At 32.3% G+C, this 15,971-nt stretch overlaps 1 protein-coding gene across 1 annotated transcript in view; it reads right to left on the bottom strand.

The window, feature by feature from the left end:
* arhgap22b (Rho GTPase activating protein 22b) overlaps positions 1–15,971 on the bottom strand; it is a 36,104-nt gene that overhangs the window by 7,409 nt on the left and 12,724 nt on the right. The window contains exons 3-7 of the mRNA XM_073828667.1: positions 10,846–10,968; positions 4,839–5,046; positions 4,627–4,759; positions 1,816–1,889; positions 1,610–1,731 (exon numbers count right to left, since the gene is read on the bottom strand). Coding sequence (XP_073684768.1) covers positions 1,610–1,731; positions 1,816–1,889; positions 4,627–4,759; positions 4,839–5,046; positions 10,846–10,968 — 660 coding nt within the window. The remainder of the gene's footprint in view (positions 1–1,609; positions 1,732–1,815; positions 1,890–4,626; positions 4,760–4,838; positions 5,047–10,845; positions 10,969–15,971) is intronic.

The following is a 15,971-nucleotide window of genomic DNA, read 5'->3' as shown; positions in this document are numbered from 1 at the left end:
TTGCAGTATAAGCAAGTTTAATGTTATATGCTGAAATATTTAGTAGTGCATAGATAATAGCTGCATTTACACTCTTAAAAATGTTTCATGATGCCATTAAAGAAACTTTTTTTTTTTTTTTTTTTTTTTTTTTTTTTTTAAATGGTTCCATAAAGTGTCTTTAACATCTGAAAAACCTCTATGTTTCACAAAAGGTTCTTTGTGGCTAAAGAAAGTTCTTCAGATTATAAAAAGGTAAGAAAGAGATTGTTCTTTAACCCTTGTGCGACCTTATGGACATTTTTGTCCGTTTCAGTTTTGTTTTTTGTTATAAGTGTACCTGTGTTAATGCCAACTGCATACATTTTGGCTCAGGTGTTTATTTTTATTGAAATTTTAATATTTCACCCTCATTTCCTTCAAAAAAATCAATTTTACCCTCCCTACAAAAAATACTCACACTGCAAAAAATGCTTTTCTTACTAAGATTTTTTTGTCTAGTTTCCAGCCAAAATATCAAAAAATTCTTAAATCAAGAAGGATTTTCTAGACGAGTAAAAATTAATGTCTTATTTTCAGAAAAAACAAGTCAAAATTAAGTGTTTTTGCTTGAAACAAGCAAAATAATCTGTCAATGGGGTAAGAAAAATAATCTTGTTTTCCGTTTGAAATAAGATTATTTTTCTTACCCCATTGGCAGATTATTTTGCTGGTTCTAAGAAAAAATTACTTAATTTTGGCTCGTTTTTTTTTTTTTTTTTTTTTTTTAAACAAGACAATAATTTTTACTTTTCTAGAAAATCCTTCTTGATTTTCAGAATTTAGATATTTTGGCTGGAAACAAGACAAAAGATCTAAGTAAGAAAAGCATTTTTTGCAGTGCAGGACCTTAAGGACAAATGGCCATTAAAACTGCAATTTTTTTTTAACCCAGGGCCATTTGACTATAAAATTATGCAATATTTGCTAATAGGCATTCGTTCTATCGGCAAGGCTTCAAATTTGACATCTTTGCCATTTTTTTTTTTTTACTAGATTTTTTTTTTTTTTTTTCAAATTTGGCATATACATTTTTTTTTTAAATCTAAAACTACATAAAAATATAAATGCCTCAAAATTAATGTTGCTGTTCTTCACTGACACACCCAAGAATCTAACAAGCAAAGAAAAAAAAATTCTGCTCAGCATTTAGTATATGGAAATTACTACTATTTTTCATTAAAAAAACACCTGTGGCATTATGCAAACAAACCAGCATTTAAAGGGTTACAATTCTGAAAATTAATGAATGTTTGGTCTCTATGTATAGAACAGATGCTGGTTAAAAAATTGACATCAGTGAAAGTGGAAAAAAAAAAATCATATTTTTATGACAGTTTTTGGATATGGACATTTTTGTCCATTTTGCACCTATGTGTAACTTTTTTTTTGATGCACAAGGGTTAAAGAACCTTTGACTGAATGGTTCTTTGTGGCATCACTGTGAACTTTTTAAAGCACCTTTATTTTTAAGAGTGTATGCCACAAATAAAGGTTATGTTATGTTTTAGGCACAGCTGGTGCAATCATCCTGCAGGTGTCTAATGTTGAACTGTGGTAATGGGTTGTAAATTCAATAATAAGTGCTTACCTTCCATTATAGCTACTGGATCCTCCATTTTAGGACGGAGGATATTTGGTCCAAACACGGTGGCCAAGTTCTGCACACCCATTTTGTTTTCACTTGAGTGAGACTGCACCTCATCCAGAAATCTGCAAAGATGAGGCTCACTTTTAACCACCAAACCACGAAAACCACTGTCAAAAATGTGTCTAAAGTGATTAAGTTAGACCTACTTGCATATATATTTCAGAAGGTTGTAATTGGCAGCTGGGAGGGTCGTCACTAGCTTCCCTAATTCTTGTATTCCCTGTGGAAACATGAATTCTTTAAAGCGACCAAAGTATCTTGTGCTTCATTTTCACATTTAAAGACATTTCCCCCCCCCAAAAAAATCAAGTGCATGAAACACAGATTATGTGCATAATGTAATCTGGGAATTAAATTTTGATTTGAGCTTCATGCATCTTCGGCATCTGTGCATCGCATCATGTCAGCTGTGAAATATGTGGGAGAAATATTGGCTTGCAAACCACATACTGACTGGAGCTGCTTTCTGTTTATGAGCACACAAACGTACACTTTGACAACATAACTGCCGAAATATGTACTAATACCAGCAAACAGCTCAATTGCAAACAAATTTTGTAAGTATGTACAGGTCAGAGCAGCTTTGTATGTTCATATGATAATTCAATCATCTTGTTCCAACAACAGATGCGTTTTTTGGATTCAGTTTTCAAAAACTGCAAATGTTCAAAAGTCTGTTCAACACATCAGATGGGTTATTATTATTATCATCATTAAAGTGTTACTTTCCTATCATTGATTTATAGAAATATGATCAGGTTAATGACTACAATCCAATAGATTTTTGTCTTGTTTCCAGCCAAAATATCTAAAAATTCTTAAATCCAGAAGGATTTTCTAGACTAATAAAAATTGTTGTTTTAATTGTGTTGTAATCTTTGTTCTAAGCAAAAACTCACTTAATTTTCTGAAAACAAGAAAATAATTTTTACTCGTTTAGAAAATCTTTCTTGAGTTAAGAATTTTTAGATATTTTGGCTGGAAACAAGACGACAAATCTAAGTAATAAAAGTTAATAGTTAATTTATAATGCTGTAAATTTGACAAGTTTTATGCTTGTAACCCCCTGCTTAATAATGTTTTGTACATATGTATTTTTTATTTTAAATATTATTCATATACATCCAGCAGAGTTTATTGAAATAAAATAAGATCACAAAAACAACTGTACAACTTAATTTATAACTTATTGTTATATATCTTGGATATGCATTTATAACACACTGCAAAAAAAGCTTTTCTTACTTAGAATTTTTGTCTTGTTTCCAGCCAAAATATCTAAAAATTCTTAAATCAAGAAGGGTTTTCTAGACGAGTAAAGATTATTTTCTTGTTTTCAGAAAAAACAAGTCAAAATTAAGTGAGTTTTTGCTTAGAACAAGCTAAAAAATAATCTGCCAATCGGGTAAGAAAAAAATCTTATTTCAAACAGAAAACAAGATTATTTTTCTTACCCCATTGGTAGATTATTTGGCTTGTTTCAAACAAAAACTCACTTAATTTTGAGTAGTTTTTTTCTGAAAACAAGACATTAATTTTATTAGTCTAGAAAATCCTTCTTGATTTAAGAATTTGTAGATATTTTGGCAAGACAAAAATTCAAAGTAAGAAATGCATTTTTTTTGCAGTGTTGCTTTTAATGCACTTCAAAAAATGCTTTTCTTACTTACAGATAAAAATTATTGTCTTGTTTTCAGAAAAAATACTTAAAATTAAGTGTGTTTTTGCTTGAACCAGCAAAATAATCTGCCAATGGGGTAAGAAAAATAATCTTGTTTTTTGTTTGAAATAAGGTTTTTTTTTGCTTGCCCTATTAGCAGATTATTTCTTCTAAGCAAAAACTCACTTAATTTTGACTATTTTATCTGAAAACAAGAAAGTTTTTACTCGTCTAGAAAACCCTCTTTGATTTAAGAATTTTTAGATATTTTGGCTGGAAACAAGACAAAATATCTAAGTAAGATTTTTGCAGTGTGAGTGACAACTAAATGTTAATCATTCTGGTGCAGTTTTTTAAGTTAGACATTGTGACAAGTTTGAAGTTTGCAAACTTGTTTAATAATAATAATAATAATAATAAATCAAGAAGGATTTTCTAGCCTAATAAAAACTATTGTCCTGTTTTCAGAAAAAAAATCTCATTAAGTGCGTTTTTGCTAAGAAAAATAATGTTGTAATCTTTGTTCTAAGCAAAAACTCACTTAATTTTGACTTGTTTTTTTCTGAAAACAAGAAAATAATTTTTACTCGTCTAGAAAATCTTTCTCGATTTAAGAATTTTTAGATATTTTGGCTGGAAACAAGACAAAAAATCTAAGTAATAAAAGTTAATAGTTAATTTATAATGGTGTAAATTTGACAAGTTTTATGCTTGTAACCCCCTGCTTAATAATGTTTTTATTTTTTTATTTTTAAAAAAAATATTATTCATATACATCCAGCAGAGTTTATTGAAATAAAATAACAAAATCACAAAAACAACTGTACAACTTAATTTATAACTTATTGTTATATATATATATATACACAGTATCTTGGATATGCATTTATAACACACTGCAAAAAAGCTTTTCTTACTTAGACTTTTTGTCTGGTTTCCAGCCAAAATATTAAAAAATTCTTAAATCAAGAAGGATTTTCTAGACAAGTAAAGATTATTTTCTTGTTTTCAGAAAAAACAAGTCAAAATTAAGTGAGTTTTTGCTTAGAACAATCTTATTTCAAACAGAAAACAAGGTTATTTTTCTTACCCCACTGGCAGATTATTGTACTTGTTTCAAGCAAAAACTCACTTAATTTTCACTTGTTTTTTCCGAAAACAAGAAAGTTTTTACTTGTCTAGAAAACCCTTCTTGATTTAAGAATTGTTAGATATTTTGGCTGGAAACAAGACAAAGCAATCTTAATAAGAAAAGCATTTTTTGCAGTGTATATTCAGATATCATGCAGTCACTAACCTCCTCCTCATCTTTGGCCAGGATCTGAGCACAAGTGAGGAAGTCCTCATATTTGCAGAAGGGAACGACGGGTTCGGGCAGCTCCCTGAGATACAGCTTCAGCAGGGAAGCCACAGTGTGGACATCAGTGTTACTATAAATGCCAATTATAGGGTTAGTATGAACAGTTGGAGAGTTTATTGGTTCCATGTTTGTGCTCGGAGCAGTTGTACCTGTCAAACTGAGGTTTGTCACCACAGTCAAAGGCCTCCTGGAGCTCCTTCACGAGGTTGGCTTGTCCTGGCATCCGAAACAGGCCTTCTTCATCAAGCCCCTGTTCCCTGATGAAATCCACACACTGCTCAACTAAAAGAGGGGCGAGACGAGGACCAAACTTCCTTTCGTACTGTACGGTGTCCTCCAGACGCTGGCCAAATATGCCTGTAGAGATGAAGCAGTTCACTTTTTAAAAATGATAGATTCTTATATCAGTTAAAATATCATTTCTTATAAAAATGTAGTACCACTAAAATGGTATAGTGATAATACTATTGTACTTTGATCATTACCATGATATTTACTCTACGTTCTAAAAATAAAGGTTCTCTGTTGTAATGAAAGCCAGTTTCCGCCACTGAATAAAAACAAAAAAGATAATTGTGACTTTTTATCTCACAATTCTGATTTGAGAGTTTTTTGTTTTGATTGCCAGTTATTAAGTCAGAATTGTGAGATATAAACTCACAATTCTGACTTTTTTTCTCGCAATTGCCGGTTTATATCTCACATTTCCAAGAAAAAAAGTCAGAATTGTGAGTTTTATCTAGCAATTCTGACTTTATTTCTCTCTATTATGAGTTTACATCTCGCAATTGTGTTATAAAGTTAGAATTGCAAGACATACACTGCAAAAAATGCTTTTCTTACTAAGATTTTTTGTCTTGTTTCCAGCCAAAATATCTAAAAATTCTTAAATCAAGAAGGATTTTCTAGACGAGTAAAAATTAATGTCTTATTTTCAGAAAAAACAAGTCAAAATTACATGTGTTTTTGCTTGAAACAAGCAAAATAATCTGCCAATGGGGTAAGAAAAATAATCTTGTTTTCTGTTTGAAATAAGATTATTTTGCTGGTTCTAAGAAAAAATCACTTAATTTTGACTTGTTTTTTCTGAAACGACTTTTTCTCTCGCAATTCTGACTTTTTTTCTCAGAATTATGAGATATAATTATGAATTATGAGATATAATATGTTCTCAGAACTCACAATCAAAACAAAAAAAGTCAGAATTGTGAGTTTTTTGTTTTGATTGCGAGTTCTGAGAATATATAATATATATATATATATATAGTATATAATATATATAATAACTCGCAATTGTGGGTTAATATCTTACATTTACAAGAAAAAACATTTGAATTGCGACTTTTTGTTTCACAATTCTGACTTTTATTTCTCGCAGTTGCGAGTTTACATCTATAAAGTCAGAATTGTGAGACATAAACTTGCACATTTTAGAAATAAACTAACAAAAAAGCTAACTGCGACTTTTTATCTCACAAATCTGACTTTTTTTTCTCAAAACTGCGTGATACAAACGCAAAATTCTGACTTTTTTTTTCTCAGAATTGTGAGATATAAACTTACAATTGTGAATTCTAAAGTCAGAATTGAAGACATTTTTTCTTGCAATTGCAGGTTTACATCTCACAATTGTGTTATAAAGTCAGAATTGCGAGACATAAACTTGCAAATCTTAGAAATTAATTAGCAAAAAAAGGTAATTGCGACTTTTTATCTCACAATTCTGACTTTTTCTCACAATTGCGAGTTTACATCTCGCAATTCTGACTTTTTTTTCAGTTTTTTCCTCCTCAAAATTTGTTACTTTATAACTTGCAATTGCGTGTTTATATCTCACATTTCTGAGAAAAAAAGTCAGAATTGCGAGAATTGCCAGAATAGCTAGAATTGTTCATATCACGCAATTCTGATTTTATAACTCGCAATTTTGAGTTTATATCATGCAATTCTGAGAATTTTTTTTTTTCCAGTGGTGGAAATGGGCTTCCATACTGTTGACATCTATGATTCCATGAAGACCATTAATGAATTCTATCCATATTCTTTAGAAAAATATTCTTTAGATTAATAAAATGTTATTCACACTAAAAGTGGTTATTTTAAGAACTGTTTCAAAGCACAGAAGGTTCTTCACTGTGGATTTTTTTAAAGAGTGTAAAATAATTTTTTTTAACATACAGTACATATAAATACAGTATATTGATATATAGCCTATGTGAAATGTGAATGCTAAACGTAAATTACAGCAAAATATAAGCTGAAATTCAACAAATTTTACACAGTATTTAATCGAAATTCAGAGCAAGCTGTTACATATTTTGTTATATGTAATCCTGGACCACAAAATCAGTCTTAAAAAGTATGGGTATTGCTAGCAATAGCCAAAAATACATTGTATGGGTCAAAATGATCGATTTTTTTCATTAGGATAAATTTATAAATTAATAATGTATACATTTCAATTTTAAAACACCATTATGAATGGTTTTGTGGTCCAGGGTCACATATATTTAATCACAAAAAAACAAAAAACAAAAAAAAAAACACACAATCCAAAACAACATACTTGAAAATGGTAGCGAAAGTCAGTTTGTTGTCAGTAATCACGTGACATTCGTCAAGACCTTTTCACCTGTATTTCTTTTCTGATTGACATCTCTAGTCCAAAGGACAGTACAGCAGCGGGAAGTTTGGCACTTACAGTGAGCATCGAAATATTTCAAAGAACGTGCTGTAAAAAGAAACACTCGTTTTTCAAGTATATATTCTCTTTCCATTGATGTCCTGTCAGCGCATGCTGCTCATCCGGTTTCTCTCAGGTAAATCTTGCTTGTGGTAGAAAAATCGCGCGAACTGTTGAGGCGTTTGCTAACGACAAGAAGACCACGATGAAAGAGTGTTTTGATGTGGATATAGCCGTTAAAAGTTATCTTAGGTTTAATACCATCGATCCAAACTTGATTTAAAAGCACAGTCTTTTAAATCCACTCAGTTAAATCTTCTTCTCGCCTCGAGTTGGCGTCAGACGCTTGGAAACGTTCCCACCGGTAAGAAAATCTCTTTCGTGTTATACGTTTAAAGATAACATCAACATGGCTTTTACCCTTCTAACTACTAATGGAAGTGGAGACACATTACCACATTGTCTATACTGAGAGCTGACAACTTGAACTTGCTTTACATTACTAGTTTGAACTTTCTATTAATAACATGGCCTTTGTAATTGAAGCTCTGGATAGTGAGGCATGTATGGCAAGCCGGTTTAGCCTAAAACATACTAAGGGCCAGTGGCGGCTGGTGCTAAAAATTTTTAGGGGGGCGCACACAAAATGAATCACATTGTTAATACAGGCTTTATTATCAGTAAAGTAATCATTAAACATTTGTAATCATCCCAAAAATGTTAGCCATTTATATTAATGTGATTCAGAGTTGAAGGCCATAATACTAATGTTATCCACACGAGGGAGCCACAGGATAAATCTCAGTTTAAAGACAGTGGAAATAAATTGATTAGTAGTAAAACATTGCATATAAATTACTTTTCATAAAGTTATATATAGTCCAATATAATAAGTAACTAATGCAAAAACTGTGAATACTAAATACTTGTAGACCATTAATTGTTTTGAACTAATTATAATGGTATTTACAATATATTTGTCAAGTTGGTAGACATAACTGAATGTATGTCCAATTAAAGAAGGAACACTGTATTTTATATATATATATATATATATATATATATATATATATATTGCTTATAATAATACTAACATAAACACTCACAATTTACTTGAAAAAAGATGTCTATTGTGTAACTGCATCATCTACATAAACCATTGTGCTTGTACCCCTACGATCGAGTTAAACTGCATTGTTTTAGTTACTTTCTGTGTAGTTGCCCACAACGCTTCGGTGACAGGACTTTGAAATAACAAACAGGGAAAACGATAAAAGGCATGACTTACATCGCATCTAGCGAGCAAACTTTATCCAAGCTCCATGATTCGTAAGTTTGTTTTATTTTTTTCTTCATTTGAGAGGCTTGTGATAGTATTTTTTTTTTTTAGATAAAATCGATTTTACTTCCATCTCGGAAAAGATATTGCACATATTTGACAGTCGAGAACGGTCCAATCACATGAGGACAAAATGTATAAAAACAATATTGATTGGCTAAGATCTAAAGTGGGAGGGTCTGGGGCGCTGTGCTCTGCGCCCCGAGGACAATCTGAAACAAGCCAATCAGAGCTCAGCCTCAAGTCACATGCGTTTCAAAAATTTACAGACCTAATAGACACCCATTTGGCCGGCGTCCCGCATACACAAACAAACGAAAAACAGTTTAGATTTTTTTATTTTTAACAGTTTCTAACATAACTACCAGTCGAATAGTATGACAAAATAATGCAATTTCGTGGTTATATTGCAATATGTATTAGACTTATTTTTAACATGTTAGTAATCTTCTTCCTGGGCTAACCTGAGGGGGGGCGGCGCCCCAGCGCCCCCTATTGACCAGCCGCCACTGCTAATGGCGTGTTCACACTTGGCGTCTTTTTTCAAACTGCCAACGTCTGTTTTATAGTATAATCCTATGGAGTAAACCGTGTTTTTAAAACTGAGCGCTTTTTTAGACGCCACCGCCTGCGTCTTTTTCTGCATTTCAGAGCGTCTTTTCAAGTTAAAAAAGTTTAACTTTTCTGAAGAAAACGCCCTACGTCAAGCGCTTTTTTGAGAGCTGACCAATGACAAGCGAGTAGCTACACCTGTCGTTTCCATAACAACAAGAAAAAATGGGAAAGGTGCCGTTATATAGACTTTTATTTCATTGTTGTGAACTGGATTCGCCTCCCCGTTAACTTCAAAAACCGACGTGCAGCATTGCTAACTTCTTGAGCCGCACATAGACATGTACAGTAGAGCCGTTGCACTTCGGGTGTCCCTTATTCGAGTCCCGGCTCGCAGACCTTTCCCGATCCCGCCCCCCCCCCCCTCTCTCTCTCCCACTTCGCTTCCTGTCTAAATACTGTCCTATCACATAAAAGGCAAAAATGTCAAAAAAGAAAAGAGCCAGCTTCCTCTTTTATCGACATTTCTGCTCCACACATAGGCTCCTGTTGCAGCTGTTGTTATAGCAACAAAAAGACCCCCTCTGCTGCAACGCGTCCAGATTTTTTTGTTACTAAAAAAGCACGCCTGTCAACTTTTTCTTGTTAAAAAGACGCCAAGTGTGAACACAGCCTAACTCGTTGTAATTGCATTTTTATTAGTAAAAATTAAATTACAGTGCTCTATATTTTAATTTCTTACTAGTAACAATTCCAATTAGAGAGCACTACAAATTAATTTTTAGTAGTCATATGTCTCCATTGACTTCCATTCATTTTTAATTACCAGAGCTCCACAATTGAATTATTTTTAGTAAGAATTACAATTAGAGAGCTCTACAATTGTAACAATTCCGATTAGAGAGCTCTCTAATTTAATTATTATTGCTCTTTAATTGGAATCATTACCAGTAAAAATTAATTTAATTTAATTTTTTCTAATTGTAATTCTTGCTAGTAATAATTCTGTTGTAAAGCTCTGTAATTAAGAATAAATAGAAGTCAATGCACTGCAAAAAATGCTTAAATGTTACTTAGATTTTTTGTCTTGTTTCCAACCAAAATATCTGAAAATTCTTCTTCAAGCAAAAACACACTTAATTTTGACTTGTTTTTTCTGAAAACAAGAAAATCAGTTTTACTCATCTAGAAAATCCATCTAGATTTAAGAATTTTCAGATATTTTGGCTTGAAAAAAGACAAAAAAATCTAAGTAAGGAAAGCATTTTTTTGCAGTGTGGAGACATATGACTAGTAAAAGTGTATTTGTAGAGCTCTCTAATTGGAATTGTTACTAGTAGGAATTGGATTATAGAGCTTTCTAATTGAATTGTTACTAGTAAACATGCAATTACGACGGGTAACACATAGTATATTTTAGGCTTAAACAGCTTGCCATAGGCATCCTACTCTGCTCTGTGATATTTTTGTGAGCTTAGACCACTGACAACTTGTGTGAACATGCATGCAACAATCAATGCTGGAGAGAAGCAATGACCAAGGTGTATTTCGTTTGGCTTGTGGCTCTTCTTGTAGTTTTTACCTCCTCCAAATGGAGCCCATATGACCCGTCTGATGGCCTTCACCCAGTCGTCCATGTCACTCTGGGAGTTGGCCATGAGTAGAAAGGATTCATGGCTCATCGCAGCCTTGTCTTTCTCACCAGCTGAGACAGAAAATAAGAGACAATCTGTCAGATGATGGTCAACCCGATACATCACTGTTTATTACTCAAAGATACAAACAGTCGAGGTCAAAAGTTTACATACACAGTGCAGAATCTGCAAAATGTTAGAGGGATCATACAAAATGCATGTTATTGTTTATTTAGCACTGACATGAGTAAGATAGGTCACATAAAAGACGTTTACATATAGTCCAGAAGAGAAAATAATAGTTGAATTTATTAAGAAATGAACCTGTTCAAATGTTTACATAGATTTTATTCTTTGATTTTGTTTAGTGATAGTTGTTCATGAGTCCCTTGTTGGTCCTGAATAGTTAAACTATCTGCTGTTTTTCAGAAAAATCCTTCAGGTCCCACAATTATTTTTGGTTTTCCAGCATTTTTGTGTATTTGAACCCTTTCCAACAATGACTGTATGATTCTGAGATCCATCTTTTCACACTGAGGACAACTGAGGGACTCATATGCAACTATTACAGAAGGTTCAAACACTCACTGATGCTTCAGATAGAAAAAACATGTATTAAAAGCTGGGGGTGAAAACGTATTGAATTTGAAGGTAAATTTAAGCTATTTTGTCTTTTGGGAAACATGTAAGTATTTTCTGTAGCTTCTGAAGGGCAGTACTAAATGAAAAAAAACATAATATTTAGGGAAAATAAGAAAAATGTACATATCGTCATTCTGGTCAAAAGTTTTCACCCCCGGCTCTTAATGCATGGTTTTTCCTTCTGGAGCATCAGTGAGTGTTTGAACCTTCTGTAATAGTTGCATATGAGTCCCTCAGTTGTTGGAAAACCAAAGAATTTGTGGGACTTGGGCGGGCAATTTATTTATCATTTGGGTAACAGCACAGTATTAAGAATCAAGTGTATGTAAACTTTTGAAAAGGGTAATTTTTATAAATTCAACTATTATTTGCTCTTGTGGGCTATATGTAAACATATTTTATGTGAAATCTCATTCAGGTCAGTACTTAATAAAAAAATAACTTGCATTTTGTATGATCCCTCTTATTTTGGTAAACTAATTAAAATTTTGCAGATTCTGCGAGGTGTAAACTTTTGACCTCAGCTGTATCTTCCTTCATATTTCTAAATTGAAGAGTTTCAATTCAAATACATTTCAAAGTAAGATATTTATGCAGTGCAAAAAAGCTGAACATTGATTTATACAGAAATTATAAAGGGAAGAGGTGTTTTTTTTTTTTTTGGGCTGTAATTGGTTGCAATTTTGTTTTACATCACTTTCAGTTATCTTTATATGGAAGCTTATTTCTTCTGCTGAATAAAAAATTTAATTTTATCTCATAATTCTGACCTGATTGTCAGTTTACATCGCAGTTCTAACTTTTTTCTAAGAATTGCAAGATATAAGCTCATAATTCTGACATTTTTTTTTAAATTTATATCTCACAATTCTGGCTTTATAACATGCATTTGTGACTTGATAAATTGTAAGAATGTGTAAGAATTGTGAGCTGACTTTTTTCCTCAGAACTGGACTTTTTAACTCACGGTTGCAAGTTTATATCTCACAATTCTGAGAAAAGAACTCAAAATTGCCAGACAAACTGGAAGAAAAAGTCATAATTCTTACTTTATGTCTCACAATTGTGAGTTTATATTGAATAATGCTGACATTATAACTCGCAATTGAGAGTTTGTATCTCACAGTTATGAGAAAAACGTCAGAATTGTGAGATAAAATGTCATAATTATCCTTTGATTGCTTTTTTTATTCTGTGGTGGAAACAAGCATCCATGCCTTTTAGAAAGTTTATGTATATGGTCATTTTAAAAAGTGTCTCTTGTTGGTAAATGTTGCACTGTGTCAGTGAGATCTCGCAGTTCTGACTTTTTTCTAAGAATAGCAAGATATAAACTTATAATTCTGACATTTTTTTATTTATATCTCACAATTTTGCCTTTATAACATGCATTTGGGACTTTTAAAGTTTTATAAATTGTAAGGAAAATGTAAGAATTATGACTTTTTTCCTCAGAAATGGACTTTCTAGTTCTCAGTTGCGAGTATATCACAATTCTGAGAAAAGAAGTCAAAATTGCCAGACAAACACAATTGCAAGGAAAAGTCATAATTCTTTACTTTATGTCTCACAATTGTTATGTTGAATAATTCTGACATTATAACTCGCAATTGAGAGTTTGTATCTCACCGTTATGAGAAAAACGTCAGAATTGTGAGACAAAATGTCATAATTATCTTTTGATAGTTTTTTTTAATTCTGTGGTGGAAACAAGCATCCATGCCTTTTAGAAAGTTCATGTATATGGTCATTTTAAAAAGTGTCTCTTGTTGGTAAATGTTGCACTGTATCAGTGAGATCTCACAGTTCTGACTTTTTTCTAAGAATAGCAAGATATAAACTTATAATTCTGACATTTTTTTATTTATATCTCACAATTTTGCCTTTATAACATGCATTTGGGACTTTTAAAGTTTTATAAATTGTAAGGAAAATGTAAGAATTATGACTTTTTTCCTCAGAAATGGACTTTCTAGTTCTCAGTTGCGAGTTTATATCTCACAATTCTGAGAAAAGAAGTCAAAATTGCCAGACAAACACAATTGCAAGGAAAAGTCATAATTCTTTACTTTATGTCTCACAATTGTGATATTGAATAATACTGACATTATAACTCGCAATTGAGAGTTTGTATCTCACAGTTATGAGAAAAACGTCAGAATTGTGAGATAAAATGTCATAATTATCCTTTGATTGCTTTTTTTCTTCTGTGGTGAAAACAAGCATCCATGCCTTTTAGAAAGTTCATGTATATGGTCATTTTAAAAAGTGTCTCTTGTTGGTAAATGTTGCACTGTATCAGTGAGATCTCGCAGTTCTGACTTTTTTCTAAGAATAGCAAAATATAAACTTATAAAATATAAAATTCTGACATTTTTTTATTTATATCTCACAATTTTGGCTTTATAACATGCATTTGGGACTTTTAAAGTTTTATAAATTGTAAGGAAAATTTAAGAATTGTGACTTTTTTCCTCAGGAATGGACTTTCTAATTCTCAGTTGAGAGTTTATATCTCACAATTCTGAGAAAAGAACTCAAAATTGCCAGACAAACACAATTGCAAGGAAAAGTCATAATTCTTTACTTTATGTCTCACAATTGTTATGTTGAATAATTCTGACATTATAACTCGCAATTGCGAGTTTGTATCTCACATTTATGAGAAAAACGTCAGAATTGTGAGACAAAATGTCATAATTATCTTTTGATAGTTTTTTTTTATTCTGTGGTGGAAACAAGCATCCATGCCTTTTATATGGTAATTTTGATATGTCTCTTGTTGGTAAATGTCTCCATGTATCAGTGAGATATATTACAGTAGTACTTAAAGGTTTTAGTGCCAAACCAGTTCAGTCCCTCTCGCCATCATTGGCATGAGAAGTTGAACACCTCTCAAATCATTAATTTAAAACAGACCTAGAAAGAGCCAAAGCAACAAAGACACTTCCCATTACCCACTGGGTTTGCAACAGTAAGGGATAAAAAATACAAAGACCTTCACAATGGCTTCAGTTCAAAGCTTCACAACGATAAAGGCCAAATCAGAAGCATTGAACAGCCAATATTCTGGCGGCCGGATAAAATGACTAGAGGAATAAGTCATGAGAAGATAAGTGCTCACAGCAGTGTCGACAGAATGGAAAAAACCAAGTACTGATGCAATTAAGATAAATAAGACAATCAGACCCAGCGGTACGTCTGAGGCTAACGCTCTCACACAGAGTGGAAGCTGACTTGAAGGCAACCCTCATTTCTCACCATGGTGTGGCATTTTGTTAGCATTCAAGTCTCTTTAGGAAGTGTCAGAATGTCTGCTGATCTTGTGCCGAAAGAATGCATTTTCAAACAACCAGTTTGTTTATTAAAGGATGATTGAGTACAGGCTTTGACACATACACAATTATGGTCTCAACATGCAATTGTGTTTACTTTGTTTCATTTGTTTTATTCATGCATTTGGAAGCATTTATGTGTGTTTTCGGGAAATCGAACCCATGACTGTCGTTGCTGCAGAGATGCGTGATCTGCATTATGGGCTGTTTTATAATGCAAAGGACTGAAAAAGCTTATCTCAAATTGACCTTTGGAGACATATTACAAGCAGGAGTGATTATGCTCCTTATTAACATCACTGACAGATGCCACATAGCAGGCAAACACTACATGAAAACAAACAGGCTAGAGTTATAAGGCACTAATGAGAACATCCACAACTCTTACTCTTATTAGGTGATTATAGTGCCATTTCTTTCGATTATTGGTTTAATCTAAGGATATATTTTTAACCAATTAAACAGTAAACAGTTTGTATACACACAAACCCATTGCCTTTCGACAACATTCGCTATTGTTACATTGAAATAGGCCATTCAAGTTATCCAAGCAAATCTGAGGAGCTTTTATTTGGGGAGGTGGAACTGACCGTCTTCAGAAAAGTTTCAAAGGCATTATATTTTTATATTACCTCCATATAATGCCTACTAAAGTAGTGTTTTTAAATGCAGTGCCTGCTTTGTGTGCTGGGTAACCGCTGTATTTCTGCATTTTTGCATTTCTACACTGCAAAAAATGCTTTTCTTACTTAGATTTTTTGTCTTGTTTCCAGCCAAAATATCTAAACATTCTTAAATCAAGAAGGATTTTCTAGATAAGTAAAAATTGTCTTGTTTTCAGAAAAAAATGTCAAAATGAAGTGCTTTTTTGCTTGAAACAAGCCAAATAATCTGCCAATGGGGTAAGAAAAATAATCTTGTTTTCTGTTTGAAATAAGATTATTTTTTTTACCCCATTGGCAGATTATTTTGTTTGTTTCAAGCAAAAACTCACCTAATTTTGACTTGTTTTTTCTGAAAACAAGAAAATAATTTTTACTCGTCTTGAAAATCCTTCTTGATTTAAGAATGTTTAGATATTTTGGCTGGAAACAAGA

The sequence above is a fragment of the Garra rufa genome, chromosome 22, assembly GCF_049309525.1.
Source record: "Garra rufa chromosome 22, GarRuf1.0, whole genome shotgun sequence".
NCBI lineage: Eukaryota > Metazoa > Chordata > Actinopteri > Cypriniformes > Cyprinidae > Garra > Garra rufa.
The sequence above is the reverse complement of the archived record's forward strand: the minus strand, read 5'-3'. Positions and strand labels throughout refer to the sequence as shown.